The sequence below is a fragment of the Podarcis tiliguerta genome, assembly GCF_965153285.1.
Source record: "Podarcis tiliguerta genome assembly, chromosome: 12".
NCBI classification, from domain to species: domain Eukaryota; kingdom Metazoa; phylum Chordata; class Lepidosauria; order Squamata; family Lacertidae; genus Podarcis; species Podarcis tiliguerta.
In genome coordinates, this window is record NC_139545.1 from 49,576,325 (window position 1) to 49,596,756 (window position 20,432).

Consider the following 20,432-nt stretch of genomic DNA (forward strand, 5'->3'; position numbering starts at 1 on the left):
GTCAGGAGTGCTCTGATGGTGTTTCCTGCTTGGCAGGGGGTTGGACTCGATGGCCCTTGTGGTCTCTTCCAACTCTATGATTCTATGATTCTAGGCACTCCTGTCTTCCACTGCCTCCCGCAGTTTGGCCAACCTCATGCTCCTCTGTTGTCCCCTTCTCCTTGTGCCCTCCCTCTTTCCCAACATCAGGGTCTTTTCCAGGGAGTCTTCTCTTCTCAAGAGCCCTACTTGTTGTTTAGTTGTTCAGTCGTGTCCGACTCTTCGTGACCCCATGGACCAGAGCACGCCAGGCACTCCTGTCTTCAAGAGCCCTACTAGATCAGGCCAAAGGCCTATCTAATCTAGCATCCTGGTTCCCACAGTGGCCAACCAGTTGCCTTGGAGAAGTCTGCAAGAAGGACATGAAGGCAGTAGCCTTTGTTGTTGTTCCACCAGCAACAGCTATCTAGAGGCATAGGATCAGGGCTGGCCCAAGACATTTTGCCAATGTAGACAAAATGCCCCACCTCTGCCCCTGCAGATCTGGGTCACCACCCCACCCCACCATCTCTCTGCCCAAGCCGTTGAATTTGTGTTGCCATCACAAGGCAGCAGTGGCAAGGGCACAGCAGTGAGGGCAACGAGGCTATGCTGGTAAGGGCTGGCAACAGCACAATGGCAAGGTTGGCAAGCGGATCTGCCGCCTGAAGCAAATGGCTTCACCTCACCTAATGCACGGGCCACTCTTGCATAGGATCCCTGAACCTGGGGATAGTCTGCTGCCATTATGAATGGTAGCCGTTGATGGATGTTGTGTCCTTAGGTTGCAGATTGGGAGCTGAGGTTGAGAGGAAGCAGCTTTTGTGAGCCCAACTTGTGTGTTCATGGCAGAGGCAAGATTTGAACTGGGACATCCTGATGCTTCGCACACACCACTCACTTGTTACGTTACGCTAGGGCTTGCCGATCGGAAGGTTGGTGGTTTCAATCCCTGCAACAAGCTGAGCTCCCATTGCTCAGTCTTAGCTCCTGCCAACCTAGCAGTTCAAAAGCACATCAAAGTGCAAGCAGATAAATAGGTACCACTCCGGCGGGAAGATAAACGGTGTTTCCGTGCACTGCTCTGGTTTCACCAGAAGCGGCTTAGTCACGCTGGCCACATGACCCGGAAAAACTGTCTGCGGACAAACGTCGGCTCCCTCGGCCAGTAAAGCGAGATGAGTGCCGCAACCCCAGAGTCATTCGCAACTGGACTTAACTGTCAGGGATTCTTACCTTTACCTTTAGCTTCTTCTCATCCAGATGAGCCCCTGATTCCTTGGGCTCTTCTTGAGCTAATTTCTTCAGGGTCTTTCGATCATTGACTTTTAGCTTTACCAAGCGCACGCCACACTTTTGCCAGCAGCTTTGGGGTGTTTAGACTGTTTGATTTCTGAAAATATACTAATCGTTATTGGTGGCGTTGCACGCATGCATGCATATTGCACACAAACCCCGTAGGGTATTGGTACCGGTGTACAAAGATGGCTTGGAACACAAGTATTTAAAGGAGCAACTTTCTCACAATCTGCTGGCCCATGCATTCAGTTCTAGGGGGAAGCCTGGTTTGTAGCCCACTGATGGGCTTAGCTTATTTGCTGGTGACACAAGATAGTGTCCTCCTGGTTGCGGCACCCTGATTGTGGAATTTCCTTCTAATGCAGCCAGCAGCGGTCCATGTGATACTGGCATCACTTACAACTTGCTCAGCCTCAGCTTTCTTAGGCCCGCCCAGAAAAGCTGTAGCAATGCTGGTGTTGAGCTGGTGACTCCACCCCAACTCATGGGCCACTTCTGTGTGGACGTATGGCGTCGTCCCCTTAGCAGTCAGTTTTCCAGCATCAACTGTAAGGTGCATTTTCTCCTTTGGGCTTTTGGTCGATGGAACACTCTATGGAAGCCCAGCTGTCCTTATTTTCTCTGTGGAAGGATGGAAATTGCTTACAGTTGTTATGTGCTTTTGGCAAGAAGACTTCTAATTGTTTCAAACCTTGTTCTGTGACAATGCATTCTTATCTGATTGTGTTGCAGGCTACCCTGGGATCTTACAGGATGTAGGGTGGTTTAAAAATGAAATAAATAATTATGAATCTGTGGCTTTGTTTCCCTTCAGCCTGTTAGATTTCTGTAAGCTAAATTTCAAGCCTTAAGTATCTTCTTGTTGCTAGGCAACACCACCATCCTGTTTGTGAGAACCTTGTCCAGCGAATAGATTGGTACCACCTGGTGCTTGCCTGTTAAGGTGCGCATCAGCTACCAATCTGCATAAGCAGGTTGATAGAGGAATAGAGCAATTCTTTAAAGGATTCCTTCGGCTTATTAGCTTGTCTGCTTGCTGAAGCTTTCAGTCTCAATATGGCCAGTGAAATCTCAGGGTCCAAGCTAAAGGAAGATTGAGATTTCAACCACAAACAGTATAGGGCTTGTGATATGCTTTTTGGTGTTGTGTGTAAAGTGCCTGGATCTCCAGGGGCTCGTTTTAGCACACAGCCTGTTTGGCTCTGTGATTTGTACATCCTTGGCAAGTTAGGAGGACAGTGGCTAGAAACAAGCACCTGGCCCCATTCAGAGAACAGAACGCCTCTCTTCAAAACCAGCCAGATGCCCATGAGAAGCCCCTGAGCAGGACATGAAATCAACCAGGTGATCCCACTTTGGATGTTTAGAGGTGTTTAGGGACATGTTCCCTCTGATCCTGGTGGTAGTCTAGCCACCAAGGCTGTTGTTGTTTAGTCGTTTAGTCGTGTCTGACTCTTTGTGACCCCATGGACCAGAGGACGCCAGGCACTCCTGTCTTCCACTGCCTCCCGCAGTTTGGTCAAACTCATGTTGGTAGCTTCGAGAACACTGTCCAACCATCTTGTTCTCTGTTGTCCCCTTCTCCTTGTGCCCTCCATCTTCCCCAACATCAGGGTCTTTTCCAGGGAGTCTTCTCTTCTCATGAGGTGGCCAAAGTCTTGGAACCTCAGCTTCAGGATCTGTCCTTCCAGTCAGCACTCAGGGCTGATTTCCTTAGGAATGGATAAGTTTGATCTTCTTGCAGTCCATGGGACTTTCAAGAGTCTCCTCCAGCACCATAATTCAAAAGCATCCATTCTTTGGTGATCAGCCTTCTTTATGGTCCAGCTCTCACTTCCATACATCACTACTGGGAAAACCATAGCTTTAACTGTACAGACCTTTGTTGGCAAGGTGATGTCTCTGGCTAGCAGAGACATCACCCAGCCACCAAGGCTAGTAGTCATCAATAGTCTTATCATTTGTCTAACCCCCTTTTAAAGCCATGTAAGTCGGTAGTCATCTTTTGATAGTAAGTTCCATAGTTTTATTATGTACTATGCAATGAACCTCTTTTTGTCTGTCCTGGATCTTCCAACATTCAGATTCATAGGGTGAACCCAGGTTCTGGTATCATGAGATGAGGAAGAAAACCTCTCTATCCACTTTCTCCACCCCAAACATAATTTCATAACCTTCTATCATGTCTCTGCTTACTTGCCTGTTCCCTGTTCCTCCTAGGAGAGTTCCCCCAAACCCTTGATCATCTTGGTTGCCCTTTTCTGAACTCCTTCCAGTCCTATTGACATTATTTTAGAGGTCTCTTTTTCAGCAGAGAGGCTTGCAGATTTCCTGCCCCTCCATTGCCTGTGACCCTTAGCTCAAAATGACAAAGCGGCTTCATAAAAGCCTCCCGGAACAGAGACATGCTGTTCCAAGACAAGATTTTGTGCCTTTAATTCTATTACAGTCAGCAGCTGAGAATGCAGATAGGTACGGAATTATTTCCTTAGTACGTAGTGGCTCTGTCTGGTTCTGACATCTGCTAGCGTAATGTCTCAAGTATCCCACCAGCCATCCCTGAAAGCCAGAACAACGCAATTCTCCCCAAGTAGCACACCTTCTCCTCTGTCTGCTTCTGAGTTCAGCTTTTGCTACATGTGCCCTTGCTCCCTCGAGCTTACAACTGCTTTCTTGTACTGAGGGCTAGTAGACTTTGTAGGCTTTGGCTGAAGATCTCAACAGGGCAGTGTCAGGTTTGAATCCATGGGCCTTGCTTGTTTTCCTGATCCACCTCTTGTTTGTTGACCAGCTGGCCACTGGGGACATTAGGCAGCTTCCTGGGAGATCCTGACCGGCTTTTGCATAAGAAGTCCATGTGAGGCTTCTGGTTTATGACTTCATGTTAGTCTTTCTTTGGCTACCCCTCTGATGTTTCCCTTACCCTCTGATACACTTACCTGACTTACTTGACTGCCTTCTTGCTCATGCTTGGGGATTCAGGACCATTCCTGAAGAGTGTCTCAAGTTCTAGTCAAGGCTTGTTTCCCCCCTGAAAGTTTATAGGACTTTATTTTACAAGCACTGTCAGATGTCCTTGGGTTGATTTTATGTGAATTCTGCACTCACATTATAGGGGTTCCAGAGGCTGTCCAGCCCCATTAGCCACTGTTTTCAGAAGGGGACATAATCAATGCTATTCTTCCAGAAAAAGAGGTGCCGGAACTCACCATGAACACCTCCCTTGAAGTTCTCTTATAATGGCAATGGTGCCCACCTGAGAGGTGCCACAACTGAGTTTTGGTGAATTCTGGTTGGGGGAAAAAGCCCTGGACATAATGTATGTAAAAATGGAGTGAGTCAGGGATTGGGATTTGTAGATTTCATATAGGAGCCCCCAAAGAAAGCATTGTGTGGATTTGCTTTGGACTTCATTTCTAGGAACTAACTCTGGTCCATAGTTGTGGGGCTAAGTCCATGAGCAATCTCATCACCCTCTGCATAGTGGACTAAATAAATCTTAGGTTTACTCAGCATGGCAATTCTTATATTCTTAATTTCATGAGGTCTACTCATGAGGTCTACTGATAGGTTGTGTGTGGCTATCAGTCAAGACACGCCAATGCTACTGACCATCACATTTCGTGGTAGCAAATTCCATAAATTAATTATGCATTGCGTGAATACTTGTCTGCTCTGGATCTATAGCTGATCAATTTCACTGCTAAGGTCTGGTATTATGGGAAAGATAGTAAGAGTTCTTTCCACACCAAGCATAATTTTAGAAGGTTCTATTAAGCATCCCTTCAATTTTGTGTTGTGGGGAACCCAAATAAAATCTTCCAGTGCTCTAGTCTTTCTTTGTATGGAAAGTGCTCGGATTTCTTGATCATTTTGGTTGCCTTTTTTGTAACTTTCCCAGCTTTGATTTCTTCTTCTTGTTTTATTTAAGAATTTCCCAAAATTTCAGTACATACAAATTTTAGTAATCTTTATCTATCTAATACATCTGGACTTGCCCCCAATGGTTTCCCAATTCCTCCTTGTTATGCAGCTGCATATCCTCTTTAACTGCCCTCTTTCACTCCACTTAATATCCTAATTACTGCTGCTCACAGTTCAGATCCTATTTGTAAATTTATCTGACTGTTACACCTCTTCAAGTACTCTACAAAGGGTTTCCACTCCTCCCTTAGCAGTGTCTCCTCTTGATCCCTAATTTTTGTTGTCTTACTCTCCAACTCCACATATTCTATCAGCTTATTTTGCCACTCCTCTTTAGTTGGGATTTCACGGTCTTTCCACCTTTGTGCATAGATTACACTTGCTGCTGTTGTCACATTCAGAAAGAGATTAAGTGCCTTCTTATGGATATTGGAGTTTGTTATTCCTAAGAGGAAGAGCTCTGTTTTGGCGGGAAAACTATCATCATTATAATCTTTTTTACTTCTCCATAGATCATTTCCCAGTATCATTTGGCTTTTTTTGCATGTCTACCACATCAAAGGGACGCGGGTAGCGCTGTGGGTTAAACCACAGAGCCTAGGACTTGCTGATCAGAAGGTCAGCGGTTCGAATCCCCATGACGGGGTGAGCTCCCGCTGCTCGGTCCCTGCTCCTGCCCACCTAGCAGTTCGAAAGCACGTCAAAGTGCAAGTAGATAAATAGGTACTACTCCGGCGGGAAGGTAAACGGCGTTTCCGTGCGCTGCTCTGGTTCGCCAGAAGCAGCTTAGTCATGCTGGCCACATGACCCGGAAGCTGTACGCCGGCTCCCTCGGCCAATAAAGCAAGATGAGCGCGGCAACCCCAGAATCGGCCACGACTGGACCTAATGGTCAGGTGTCCCTTTACCCTTTACCTTACCACATCAAAGCTGTAAAAAAAAAGTGGACATGCAGCTTTGATTTCTTCTTTTGAGAGGAGAAAGCAATGATTTCTGGGGTGCCAATGAAATAAGAATGTATTCTGAAGATTATGCCCCAGTATTCCTTGAAATATCTCAAAGAACTGTGGGGTGCACTTTTTCTAAAAGAAGCTGTTTCCGGTGCCTTGCTTTTAGTAAACCACTTTAGTTTGAGTGGTTTACTTATTTTTTGTTAAATATGTAATAAAATGTTGGACTAGCCTTGTCTTACTTAAGGAGAATCAGACCCCCCAACTGCGCATTTGTTTTCTTGCGGTGTCAACTTGCCGGTCTCTTGTTTGTGGCATATAAAAAAGCCTAACCGCAAGGCTTTGAGAATTTTTGTTGGGTGTGTGTTTGTGTTTTCTTCTTGCCTTTCCCCTCCAAGCCTAGTGGTCTTAGCAGTTATTTTTCACTGGTTTTCAGTGACATGATTCTGAAAGTATTGGCAGGGCTCTGTCACTGTGCACAGGTATAATTGAAACTTGTTTTCTCCAAGGAATCACTCAGCTGTGTGGTTTATTTGTTTACTGACATTGACAGAGATCTTAATGGCTTTTTAAACCCAATTTGTGCATCGCTGAATATCCTCCAAAGAGGAAGATCTGATTAAATTTATCGGTGGAATGAAGTCTCCTCTCTGCAGAGCTGTTGGCTGCATTGTGAAAGTCCACACCCAAGTGAAGCATTCTGGGCTCAGAAAGCCCAGGCAGGCAGCTCCTTGTCCGACTAACCTGTTTCCCTAATGAAGATGATGCAAAGTTTCAGGGAGATTCTCTTGTCTCGCCATGGGTTTCTATACCTCCTTGAGTTCCTTGGAGGAAAGGCGGGGTATTCATTTGATTAATAAATCAATTGTTCCCTTCTTCTTTGCTAATGATTCATGTCTGGACCAAATTTCATTAATATATTGCTGGGGTTTGCCAAAATTTAATTGATGTCTCATTTGTGGACATTGTAAAAGGATGTTTTCAGGAATTTTATTGACTTTGCTGCTTACCTTCCAATTAACATTTGCGTGATGAAAACTCAGACTGAGGCAGACATTTTAAAAATAGCTTCAGTATAAAGTTATTTCCATGGCTGCACAGTTTTGTTAACCGTTCTTTCCATGGTGAAGGTGGCATTCACCCTGTAGCAGGAATGATGTGGAGAGCCTGTTCCACACCTCCAACTCCTGGTGGAACGCTCTGTCGCAAGAGACCAGGGCCCTGCGGGATCCGACATCTTGCCGCAGGGCCTGCAAGACGGAGCTGTTCTGCCAGGCCTTTGGCCGGGGTCCAGTCTGACTCCCCCTCTCTCCTTATAAGAACTTGCATGAAAGTGGCCCCCCAACTTTTCTCACAGGCTCATATAAGATCAGTATAAACAGTTAGGCCTGGTGAGCATTTAAGGTCCCCATCCCTAATTTGTGGGTTGCCATCTGATTAGAGTTCACTTTGATTCTGATTTGATTTCAGGATGTATTTTAATTGGTTGCTTGATTTTATGGTAATATGTTATATATTTGATGTTAGCTGCTCTGAGCTCAGATTTGGCCGGGGAGGGCTGGGTATAAATAAAATCTATTATTATTATTATTACTTAGGATATTTCCAGATGACCTTTTTATTGATACCTCCTCCTCCCAGTCTGCTCTCTGTTCTCCTTCTGACCACTCATCGCCCTCCCCTCATCAATCCCCGGGCTCTGAGGCATCTTCCATGGGAGTTACCACCCCTCCTCTACATCCAGCCAGACCATGACATGTACAGAACAGGGCAGTGGACCCCCTCTTGTGAAACGATCCAGTTTCAGTTTTACAACATGCTGCTGTGAATGGACAACTTTGCGCAATCAAAGGACTCTGTGAATCAGCTTTCCATCACTGATCCCAGAACCAAACTGTGCAATTTAAGCTAGCATAACCAAACACTCATCATAGTATAAATGGGGACACATTATACTTCCGTTAATTTGTTTTCTCCTTTTCGGTTTGCAGTGCCTACGACAAGAATCCTGGCTACTGGAGGGGCATCCCACAATAAAGCAATTTTACAAGTAAGTTGGGCTTACTGCATTTGGGATACCAAACCTTTGAGCTATTGGGCCAGGAGGGGACTGATCTCAAGCAGAAGTTGGGGCCAAACAAATATTATTTTTTTACAAGTCCAGACACAGATGCAATTGGAGGAATGATTGTTTTGGCCCTTAGCCAACAGTGTGAAACAGCAGAGAAACAGTTGTAGGTAGGCAGGGTTGGGTCAGCCTGTAGACCTAGGAATGTTCCCACTGAATGCTCTCACAGAAAATCAATATTGTTTAAATCAGGGGTCAGCAACCTTTTTTCAGCCGTGGGCTGGTCCACCATCCCTCAGACCATGTGGGCCAGACTATATATTTTTTTGGTGGGTGAATGAATGAATTCCTATGCCCCACAAATAACCCAGAGATGCATTTTGAATAAAAGGACACATTCTACTCATGTAAAAACACACTGATTCCCGGACCGTCTGTGGGCCGGATTGAGAAGGCGATTGGGCCACATCCGGCCCCTGGCCTTAGGTTGCCTACCCCTGGTTTAAACAATGGTCTGGGCACAACCTGGAGATTAACTACCTGCATGTTAGAGATTCACGACTGTTTTTTACTATTAGAAATGAAACTTAGGGGGTCATTGGAAATGTGAGGAGCACTGAAGGTTGGCACATGCCCCAGGAAGGTTACCCAGAATGGGATGCAGCTCTCAGGACTGAAAAAGATCCATATCCCTGCTTTATTATTTTGAGGCAACACTCAAAAAAGCCACAGAAACGTCCTTTGTCATGTGGCCTTCCAGATTCAGTGCCCGGGAACTTCAGCGACTAGTTATCCAAACCTGATTATCAGTACAAGGTCCCGTCTTGAAACAAACGCCGCTCTGTAAGCCTCGGCAATGGAAACAAAACTGCCTACTGTCTCTCTTTCCCACAGTCTGGTTGTAACAGATGCTTTTTATGCTTCTCAGGTCTTGTCTGATGTGTTCAGTGCTCCAGTTTACACTATTGACACTGCTAATTCAGCCTGTTTAGGATCTGCTTACAGAGCAATCCATGGTAAGTCAACCAAAGAGTCCTCTAAGCAGCATGAACAGGATTCAAAAACTTTGTTTGCAGTTGCTGCCTTCCGTGCTTGTCACTGGCCAATCCTCAGCTTAAATTTATGTCCTTACTCGCTCTTTCCCCAAGGCTCTCTTGAGTCAGGTTATTGAATGTGCTGTGTAGGAATAGGAGAAGAGCTCTGTTGGATCAGACTAAAGTCCTGCCTAGTCTAGCATCCTGTTTCCCACAATGGCCAGCCAGATGACTCGGGGAGCCCACAAGCAGGGCATGAAAGCACCTTCCCTGCTTCTTGTCCCCCAGCTACTGATATCCACTTACCTACTGCCTCTGGGCAGGGACGCGGGTGGCGCTGTGGGTTAAACCACAAAGCCTAGGGCTTGCAGATCAGAAGGTTGGCGGTTCAAATCCCCGTGACGGGGTGAGCTCCCGTTGCTCAGTCCCAGTTCCTGCCAATCTAGCAGTTCAAAAGCACGTCAAAGTGCAAGTAGATAAATAGGTACTGCTCTGGCGGGAAGGTAAATGGTGTTTCCGTGCGCTGCTCTGGTTCACCAGAAGTGCTTAGTCCTGTTGGCCACATGACCCGGAAGCTGTACACTGGCTCCCTTGGCCAATAAAGCGAGATGAGCGCCACAACCCCAGAGTCGGCCACGACTGAACCTAATGGTCAGGGGTCCCTTTACCTTACTGGTTCCCTTGTTCTGTCAAGTGCAAGGATTTGTGCAGTGGAACTCTCATACACCTCTGCTTGTGCATTCTCCGTAGATCTGCGCCAGAGGTTTGGTGGAACCCCTAGAACAGATTTAGGTGGTGGTGGGGGGAGTTCCACTGAGCAAATGGAAATCCTTGTGCTGACGGAATGGGGGACTTAGTGCTACGTTGGATTCCATCCTCTGAATTTAGAAGACCTAATTAACTGCCATGGCTAATAGTCACTGGCAGACCTCTCCTCCATGAATATATCTACCCCCATTTTATAAGGATGTCTGGACTTTTCTCCCCTCTGCTCAGGGCAAGATGGTTCCTAAATAGTCATATGGAGCCTGTTGGGTAAGGGAGGTGCCACTTTAGTTGGAACCAGGAGGAGCTGGATGGTAGGAGGCTCACCAGGTTGTTCTGTTTTTCCCTTTTCTCTGTGTCTGCCTACTAGCCCCTACAGTATACTTGACAAAACCTCCAACTTCTGTAATAGGCCCCAGTCTTAGAAGCACAAGAGGTAATATGATGCAAGGCAAAAGCATGCAGTTTGTTAAATGTGCATGACTTGCTGGAAGTGTAGTCTGTGGAGGAGCGGGGTCAATGCAGGAGGGAAACACGAAGTCCTGCCCGTATAGTGGTGGAACCAAGATTGAATAAACAATAAGTATAAAATTTTGAGAGCCAACTTAGACACTCATGTGCTGTTCAAGTTCACATGGTGTGTTTACTCTTCCCAGGAGGAAGGTTCCTAGACCACTTTGTAAATAATAGCATTCTTACAAAGCCTGTGTGGTGTGATGGCCTGTGTGGTAAGTGAGTTTTGCAGGAGATAATCCACTTTCTCTTTCAGCTCACAAATGAACTACATGGGTGTGAGTAAAACACACGCAATAACAGAGTCTTGAGACACCTTAAAGCAGTGGTGGCCAAACTTGGCCCTCCAGCTGTTTTGGGGCTACAACTCCCACCATCCCTAGCTAACAGGACCAGTGGTCAGGGATGATGGGAATTGTAGTCCCAAAACAACTGGAGGGCCACGTTTGTCCATCACTGCCTTAAAGTCTATTACAATGTGCACCCAAACATTTGCCATGAAGAATCTGAATCTGTTAATCCTAAAATGCCAAAAGACTCTTTGTGGGTGTGTTTGCTTTAACAGACCAGCGCAGGTATGTGTGGACAGACAAGCTAGCAAAAATATTGGTAAAGCTAAGATAATATCCCCCCCCTTGCCCCCAAATTTATTCCTTTTTGTAGCTAACTCTTCCTTTTTTAAGTCATGCTTTGTCCTTGAATTTATTACTTCTCCATATTTTCCCATCTATTTGCTGCTTTATTGGCGTTCCTCAATGATTACTGATACTGTTGAACTTGCAACTCTGTGGCTAGCTTTGCCCTCTATGGGACAAATTGAATGACTGACATAAACTCAATCTCCAAGACCCTGCTTGCCCAGGCCCAAGTGCATTGGAATGTAAGATCTTTACCCTTTATCCTTCACTTCTGAATGCTGACCTGACCAAGGAAGATCAATGCAATGTATTAATTTGCCAAGGAGTCCAGGCACATCCCTCATCTTGTTTCTGCTCATTGATCAGGTCTGTGATCCTCATTGCAGGACTCGTGGCAGAGACAAGCGTGTCCTTGACTGATGTTGTGAAATTAGCACCAGAGCCCAGATTAGTTGCTACTCCGACAGCTGGCATGGCTCAGGTGAGGTGGCTTCAGGCAATTTTAATGGTTGGCTTCCCCCCCCCCCTTCTTTGTTTCTTTCTGCTTTAAAAATAGATTGGCCGATAATTAAAATGTTTATAGAGGGGAGAGAACTTATTACGGGAAGAATCGCTTTTTTTGGATGTACTGCAAATCAGTATTATAGGGTGAATCTGGGCTAGTCATTTTCAAGTCTCCTTTGTTTAAGGAATATGTTCGGGGTTGAGTGTTTGCCTTGGAATCACCAGAGTTCCCTGGGAAGGGGGAAATGACCAGTTTTAAGTGTACTGTATGAATGGCAAACTTCTACCTTCAGGCACCGTATTTTTCGCTTTATAAGACGCACCAGACCACAAGACGCACCTAGTTTTTGGAGGAGGAAAACAAGGAAAAAAATATTCTGAATCTCAGAAGCCAGAACAGCAAAAGGGATTGCTGCGCAGTGAAAGCAACAATCCCTCTTGCTGTTCTGGCTTCTGGGATAGCTGCACAGCCTGCATTCGCTCCATAAGATGCACACACATTCCCCTTACTTTTTAGGAAGTAAGTCTTATAGAGCAAAAGATACAGTAACTCTTTCTGGATAAAACTGAATGGAGATGAACCTCTGCACATTACAAAGGATTTGGGTGCATGTTGGACTGTGTGAATTCAGTAGAGCTCAAACCTAACCGTCTCCTGTGGTTGTGCATTTCAGAAGAAGGGAGGGTTGCTTGTACTGGGTAAGCAGTTTTTTCAACTAAACTTGCCCACTGCTACTGATTTTCACTGAAGATTCTGCATAAGCTTCTCGGGGATACTGGGTTCCTGTTATGGTAAAGCTTTATGGCCACATATGCCTTTGTAGTTCCCTGTTGTGCATTGAACTACCTTGATGTTGGGATGCCCAACTTGCTGTGTTGCATTAGTAAATCAGTGCCATGTTACCATTGGTGGAAGGCGTCTTAGATGGGATTAGCCATGAGTGTAGAGATGTCAAGGGTTTGGAGCTGTAAATTAAGCCCTTGGGGGGCTAGCCACCTCCTCCTGAGAATTTTAACATGCACTGTAGCAGCAAGTATTAGCGACAACAACAAAAGTAATTATGCCAAGCATGTTACAAGTCACTGGCAGAGAGTAGCTTGCTGCTGATGGGAGCCAGCTATCCAACCCTAGCATGGCTGGACAAATTCCCACGATTGCAGCCCCTACGCTTTGGAGCCATTCCTCTTGACCTGCCTTTCTGTGCAGTAAACACATCATGTGTTTACTGCACAGAAAGAGACACTTTGACACTTTTAAAGAGACACTGGCATGGTGGCCTGTGTGGTAAGTGAGTTTTGCAGGAGATAGTCCACTTTCTCTTTCAGGTCACAAATGAACTACACGGGTGTGAGTAAAACACACACAATAACAGAGTCATGCATTTGCCATGCAGAATCTGAATCTGTTAATCCTAAAGTGGCAAAAGACTCTTTGTGGGAGTGTTTGCTTTAAAAGGAACGAGGAAAGGCACTGGAACTGATGTGATCTCTCTGTTTTCCAACACAGCCCAATCCTCCAATCCCCTTGCAGACAGATAGGTATTTCTGGTATCAAACGGAGCATGTCCATTTTTTGAGCAGCAACCAATGCCAGGCATTGATGACTTGTGCCATAGAGAAGCGGGGATGGAGCAATTTGCCCTACATACATCATGGCCTTACCATCCCAGAGGCAGATCTTAATTTAAGTAAGAAACTAAGTGTTGAAAACAAACCAACACGGGTTTGCTGCTGGCAGATTCACCCCTGAATAATGTATAGAGCAACTTACTCTATGTCCTAAGCTCATTATGCTGAGCTCTTCCCTGCCAGAAGTAGCCAATAATGTGGATTTAGGGGGCAGATAAATGCACAGGACACAGGGTAAGTTGTACTATACATTACAGAGAGGTGCAGAATTGCCATTCTTGGTACAGACCCATGCTTTCTCATAGCATGTCGTTTTCTCCTTTTCCTGTTTTTTTCTGTGGGTTTGGGGGGCCTTGATGTCCTCAGACCAGATCTTACTAAAAATGCATTCTCCCTGGCCCCCCAACACTTCCCTTCCCATTTTAGAAATCTATACAATTCTGCTTGTTGACAGCATGGCTTCCTGTGCGAGCTTCATGGCTGCAAAACCACAAAAGCCAGAGGGCCTGTCAGTAATATAGTGTGCTAGCATGAAAAGTGCAGGAGAAGTTCATAATCTGATGAGTCAGTTTGGTTCTGTTTTTAACAGGGCTGCTTCTCTCTGTCCATCTGATTTCATTCTGTCGAGTTTAGCAGCTTTCACTTAAGTGATGGTTCTTTTTATAAACTTCAAAGTCAACCTGAGGTTAAGCGCTGTCTTCCTGGGGAATTCTCTGCAAAGCAACCTGCCTAACCTCATGTGAAGTTGTCTTGATCACAACCCTACGTTTTCTTTTTTTGGAGGGTATGAAATTTGTATCTTTGCCATGTGAAGAAATGCAAGCAACAGTTTTTAAAAAAGCCACACACACACACGTGGATGGGCATGCGCATAGACAAAACCCTTCGCAGGGGATTAAGTATGTGTCTCCCTACGCACATTCACAGATGCATATACAGTGGTGCCCCGCAAGACGAATGCCTCGCAAGACGGAAAACCCGCTAGACGAAAGGGTTTTCCGTTTTTCAATGCGCTTCACAGGACGAATTTGCTATGGGCTTGCTTCGCAAGACGAAAATGTCTTGCGATTCTTGCGGGGTTTTTTCGCTCCCCACCCCCTTTTTCTAAGGCACTAAGCTGCTAATAGCCTTTTAGCAGCTAATCCGCTAATCCCTTAAGCCTTTAATAGCCACTAATAGCCGCTAAACCGCTAATAGCGCTAATCCGCTAATCCGCTAATAGGGTTGCTTCGCAAGACGAAAAAACCGCTAGACGAAGAGACTCGCGGAACAGATTCTTTTCATCTTGTGAGGCACCACTATAAATCAAATGGTTACTCAATGCTGTTGAATGAGCAAGCTGACTCCATTGAAAAGTGTTGCCTTTGGAGCAGAATTTGCAATGGATGGGGAAGTGCTTTCTGTTGTGCAGATATGGGCTCCTGGTTTGAAGCCTTGAACTCTGGTGAGGCATGGATTCCCGTTTTTTCCTTCAGCAGCACCAAGATCGCTTGTCAAAATAGAGGAGGACAAGCCATTCACATTGGGGTGCCAGCACCAGAGAGCTCAATCCTCCTTGTCCCGTGCATCAGAACCCCAAATTGCCAGTCCTATAACATGGCCTGCTATCCAAGGTCTGCTGGACTCCTATAGTCTTAGCAACTAGAAAGAAGCCACTCTTCACTTTCAGGATGCATGCCTGCATGCAGCCTGCTTTGTCTGCTCTAGGTACTTGGTGTCTGTCTAGCGGCTGTTGGCACACACCAGTCTGGTACCTCAATCACACATACAGTGGTACCTCAGGTTAAGTACTTAATTCGTTCCGGAGGTCTGTTCTTAACCTGAAACCGTTCTTAACCTGAGGCACCACTTTAGCTAATGGGGCCTCCTGCTGCTGCTACGCTGCCGGAGCACAATTTCTGTTCTCATCCTGAAGCAAAGTTCTTAACCTGAAGCACTATTTCTGGGTTAGCGGAGTCTGTAACCTGAAGCGTATGTAACCTGAAGCGTATGTAACCCGAGGTACCACTGTGTACCGTATTTTTCGCTCTATAAGATGCACCAGACCACAAGACGCAACCAGTTTTTGGAGGAGGAAAACAAGAAGAAAAAAAATCTGAATCTCAGAAGCCAGAACAGCAAGAGGGATTGCTGCACAGTGAAAGCAGCAATCCCTCTTGCTGTTCTGGCTTCTGGGATAGCTGTGCAGCCTGCATTCACTCCATAAGACGCACACACATTTCCCCTTACTTTTTAGCATCGAAAAATTGAGTCTTATAGAGCAAAAAGTACGGTAAGTCACCGCCCGATACTACAGACATCAAATGATGAACATCCATGTGTGACAAGCTCTCTTCATACCAGGTTGTTTCACATAAAGCCAATATATAGATGGGTGATGTCTTGAAGACATTGTGGACCCAGACGTTCGCATACATCAAATGTAAATATACACCCAAGGTTTATTTCAGCACTGAAGTTGTTCCAAGAAATGCAGGCTAGCATTGTGCTGTTCGCCCAGTGAAGCTGCCTTGCTTCTTTTCACTTGCCAAACCAGCTCACAGACTGCTTTTTAAAATCCCCAGCGTTAGCAAAAACAAATAAATGACAACACAGGTATTAGACAATCCTGAAGCAAAAGAGAAAGAGAAAACAATTACACCCATGAGTAGATATCAAGACTAATTTTATGAATGCTCCGTTGCGTTGCCCCCCACCTACATTTTAATAATAGGAGTGAGTGCAACGAAACTGAAGCACGCTGCCCTGTATCCCTTCTTGGAGACGGCGACGACATGCCTCATTGCACGGAAAACCTTGCTTCTTGTACCTCCTGACAGATTTGCAAGTCGTGTTCCACTGAGCCACTGAATAGGAAACAATGCAAGTGGGGTTGTGTGGGCTGGTTATGTTCTGGGTTTTCAAAAGGGAAATGGATTAATAATTCTTGGGTAGTGTCAGCGTGCTCTCATGTGTGAAGTTTTCGAGTTGATTCTGGTTTCAAGTCCATCTAGTGAGCCATCTGAGTGTGTGTGTGTGTGTCTCAGAGAGACAGAATGGTCTACAGGGTCCCCCATTGCCTCTGTTGAAATACCAGTAACTTTTGGCTTCTCTCCAAATTTCTCCATCCCTGCTGTTCACTACTAGATCTCTGTAACTAAGAATTAATGCATTAGCTTCCTTCCTTCCTACTCTTTCCCAATCAGAGGCTGAAGAGAAGGATAAAAATGTGAATGCTAATAATAATAATAATTTAGATTGTAAAGAGGGCATGTGTTTTCATTTTATGATTATTTTTACAGCATCTAGATTCTATTTAAAATATGGTAGAAGGCAAGGGAGAGTAGAGAGAGAGAGAGAAGTGAGAGTTCTTTTTCCATTAAACTTATTTTATTACAGTGCTAGCTTATGCTGCAGTTCTTGTTTTGTAACCGAAGCTTGAGGCCCATTGCTCAGATTTCGCTTTAGTGTTTATGCTACAATTCGCTCAATGTTAGCCTTGGAGTTGGCTTCTGGTTCTTGGGTGGTGAAAAATCAGGGTGCCCCCCAAAACAGTCTTCTTTTCTGGTATTCACCTGTTTAATTGCCAAACAAAGGAATACCTTAGAAAATGATAGCAGAAGATGAACAGGTTCACACAGGAGAAAGTGGTAAGTACCTGGTTCGCAGGCAGTTTGAAACAGCATTCCTCAATCTGGTGGCCATCAGATATTGTTGGACTACAACTCCCATGAGCCTTAGGCAGCATGGCCAATAGTCAGGGATAATGGGAGTTGCAGTCTAGCAATGTCTGGTGGGGGAAAGCTGACCCAGAGCTTAGTAGGTTAAACCAGCAGTTTGAATTGTGTCTCCAAACAAACTGGGAGCCAGGTTGAGGACCATTGTTGGCGTAGGAACAGAGACTTTCAGCTTTTGGGGGCCTGAGGTCATATTTGGAAATGTAAGAAACTGTTTTGGATACCACAAAGTACCCATTTCACAGAGTAAAAACTAGCAATGCTCAGACAACCATCCCAAAGAAAACAGCTACCCTCTAAAAGCAAATAAAATCCACAAAAAAGTATACCCCCCCCAAAAGACAGGCAACCCCCTCCCAACCAACCCAAGAGAGAGAGAAAGAGAGAGAGAGAGCAGGGGGCTTGGTGGGTGCCAAGGGTTTTGGCTGAGGGTGCTGTGGTTCCCCTGGGTGCCATATTGGGCAATCTAGACATTGAACAAAGCCAGCCATGTAGAATTTAACAAAACAGGAGATTCATCTAATAACATGGAGGTGTCTGTCTTTGCGGTCTGGACGCTTGGCAAATGCCCTCATTTATCATGATGATGTTGCGGTGTTGGAAAGCTGGCCTGGAGCAACTGATTCTGTCTTCAAATCAGTGGACAAATGAATAGGCTGTTAAAAGAGCCATCTAATGGTAATTAATTTTTGCTCATTATCCATCCAGGGTGGATTTGAATGACCAGCTGAGCCCATCAAGTTCTTTGTGTCTTGTTTCAGTAAACCCATTGAGGCTTCTCCCCCAACCCTCATTTGATAATAAAAAGGAGAAGAGGTAGAAGAGAAGATTTGAAAACATTTCTTTTAGAAAAGGAAGATTAATCCGAAGCAGTAGGCATGACTGAAATAACTGGGAAGATTTTATAACACTAAGTATATGCTAACAGACAGTAAGAATCCATTATTACGGCATTAAAATGCAGCACTAGTTTAGCAATCTATTAAAACCGGAGATGCTTGGCTTGTTGGTTAATTAAGCCAAAAGGCACAAGAATGGAGTACGATTATCTCGGAAGATAATCACAGCGCCGGTGTTTTTACAAGCCACATGCCCTGCAAAACGGCCTAACAATGTTAAGGCACATGACACTTGCTTCAAGGCCTCTCGCTGTTTTTGTGCATATGCATGGAAGTTGTTAATACAAAATGTTTGTGATTACCTTCCAAAGCCTTAAACTTGCTGCCTACCTCTCTTATATACTGTATACTCAAAAGCTATGGTTTTTTGTATGGAAGTGAAAGCTGGACCATAAAGAAGGCTGATCGCCGAAGAATTGATGCTTTTGAATTATGGTGCTGGAGGAGACTCTTGAGAGTCCCATGGACTGCAAGAAGATCAAACCTATCCATTCTTAAGGAAATCAGCCCTGAGTGCTCACTGGAAGGACAGATCCTGAAGCCGAGGCTCTAATACTTTGGCCACCTCATGAGAAGAGAAGACTCCCTGGAAAAGACCCTGATGCTGGGAAAGATGGAGGGCACAAGGAGAAGGGGATGACAGAGGATGAGATGATTGGCTAGTGTTCTCGAAGCTACCAGCATGAGTTTGACCAAACTGCGGGAGGCAGTGGAAGACAGGAGTGCCTGGCGTGCTCTGGTCCATGGGGTAACGAAGAGTCGGACACGACTAAACGACTAAACAACAACTCATAGCCTGATGCTGAGACCATGTTCTCTGAGCTACCCAAATTGCATGCATGTGCTTGCAGCCTTTTAAATGTGCAGAATGGAACAGAGGGCTGTAACGCTGACTCCTGTGATTGGTGGCGCTTCAACCCCTAGGCCAGCCTTGGCCAACCTAGTTTGCCCGCATGTTTTGAACTACAACTTCCATCAGCCTGTGCTGGCTGGGGCTGATGGGAATTGTAGTCTAAACCACCTGGGATACCAGGTTTGGAAAAGGTTGCCCTAGACTATACATCCCTGAAGCAATCCACCCAGCTGTGCAGTGTCCATTTGGGACACCCCTTTGTCCCTTTGTTTAACTTAAGGAAAGAGGACCGTATGACAGACAACCATGTTGAGTGAATTTACCTTCATTTGAAGCTTCCTTCAAATGTTGGTTTTGCTTCCTTGAGGGACTTTCAGCCATGTCCAAGGAGGAGGAGCTGTCAGAGGGAGAAAGGCTTCCATCTAATGAGCTTATTACCAGCTGAATGAGGCTTCACAGTAAGTGGGGTGGTTCCATTTGTTGGGTGAAATGTCACGTTAATACAGTGGTACCTCAGTTCTGAAACGAAATTTGTTCAGGTTCTTAAACGTCCGAAAACCGAGGCTCGGCTTCCCATTGGTTGCAAGAGCTTCTTGCACTCAGCGGAAGCCGCGTTGCATGTTTGGGTTCCGAAAAACATTCAAAAACGGAAGCATTTACTTCTGGGTTTTCAGCGTTTGGGAACTGAAATGAACGACAACGGAGCTGTCTGGGAACCAAGGTTCTAGACACATCAAAAAAGTGTTTCAGGAAAATGTGTTGTAAACCTCATAATGGGAAATCGCGTTGGTGAAAAACGGAACTCTACAGCGTCATCTGGTGTCACAGTGTTATAACGCATTTAAAATTCTTTTTCTTTACTAATATAGCTGAGTCCTATGTCAATTCCCTTGCTGGGGTCATTCACAGAACTGGGCAAATAGCTTGAGAGAACCTTTGCTCTAGGTGGACTTGCTGTTTTAAAACAATCACTGCCTGTTGGTATTGATTTCTTATGGATTATTATTTTGTTTTATGGTGGTTTGTGGATTTTATTGCTTTTGCTTGCTGCTTCGCAGGCCTTTATTTATTTTTTGCAGTGAATGCAAGTAACTGAAATCTCATTGAGGGTCAGGGCAAAGAGAGGAAAACTGTCTTTGTTTGCTCTTCTCTTTCATCCTCCACACATCCATGCCCTGATCCAGCCCCTTATGTGGGTATCATCAGTTGCTGGATCAGGGGCTGCGTACGTAACCCAAATGTCTGTTTTCGATGGGACGTGCATTTGGATTGTCACAGAAATAATAAAACTGAAAAATGTGTGAGAGCAAGGCTGAGCAAGTAAAGGTTGGAATGTGAAGGTTGTGCTTTTTTAGAGAAACATGAAAGGAGGACAGAAGGACATGCGTACAAGAGTTTTTGCTAAAGCTGTTAAGGACAGTTCCTTGTGATTAAACCAGTGGAAGCTAGTAGAAGGAAGTACTGGCAGATAAGGACATAACTGCCCCTTTGTTCCCCTGTGCTTTTCCCCCCCATATTTGGTGTGTCACCCCTCAGCTGCATGCTGCTGGAGGTTGTGTTGCCTTGGGCTTGCAATTCCCAAATAAACATCCTGTTTAACGGACAGTTTGAGTCTGGATCTT

General features: G+C 45.3%; 1 protein-coding gene across 10 annotated transcripts in view; it reads left to right on the forward strand.

Annotated features, from left to right (window-relative positions):
• Positions 1–20,432, forward strand: part of XYLB (xylulokinase) — a 125,719-nt gene that overhangs the window by 92,822 nt on the left and 12,465 nt on the right. For 6 of the 10 annotated variants that reach the window (XM_083406544.1, XM_083406549.1, XM_083406543.1 and 3 more), the window contains 3 exons: positions 8,183–8,241; positions 9,188–9,275; positions 11,596–11,690. In XM_083406544.1, coding sequence (XP_083262670.1) covers positions 8,183–8,241; positions 9,188–9,275; positions 11,596–11,690 — 242 coding nt within the window. Of the gene's footprint in view, positions 1–8,182; positions 8,242–9,187; positions 9,276–11,575; positions 11,691–19,177; positions 19,269–20,432 lie in introns of those variants that run through there. The other 4 variants (XM_083406547.1, XM_083406545.1, XM_083406551.1 and 1 more) reach the window with 3 other exon arrangements.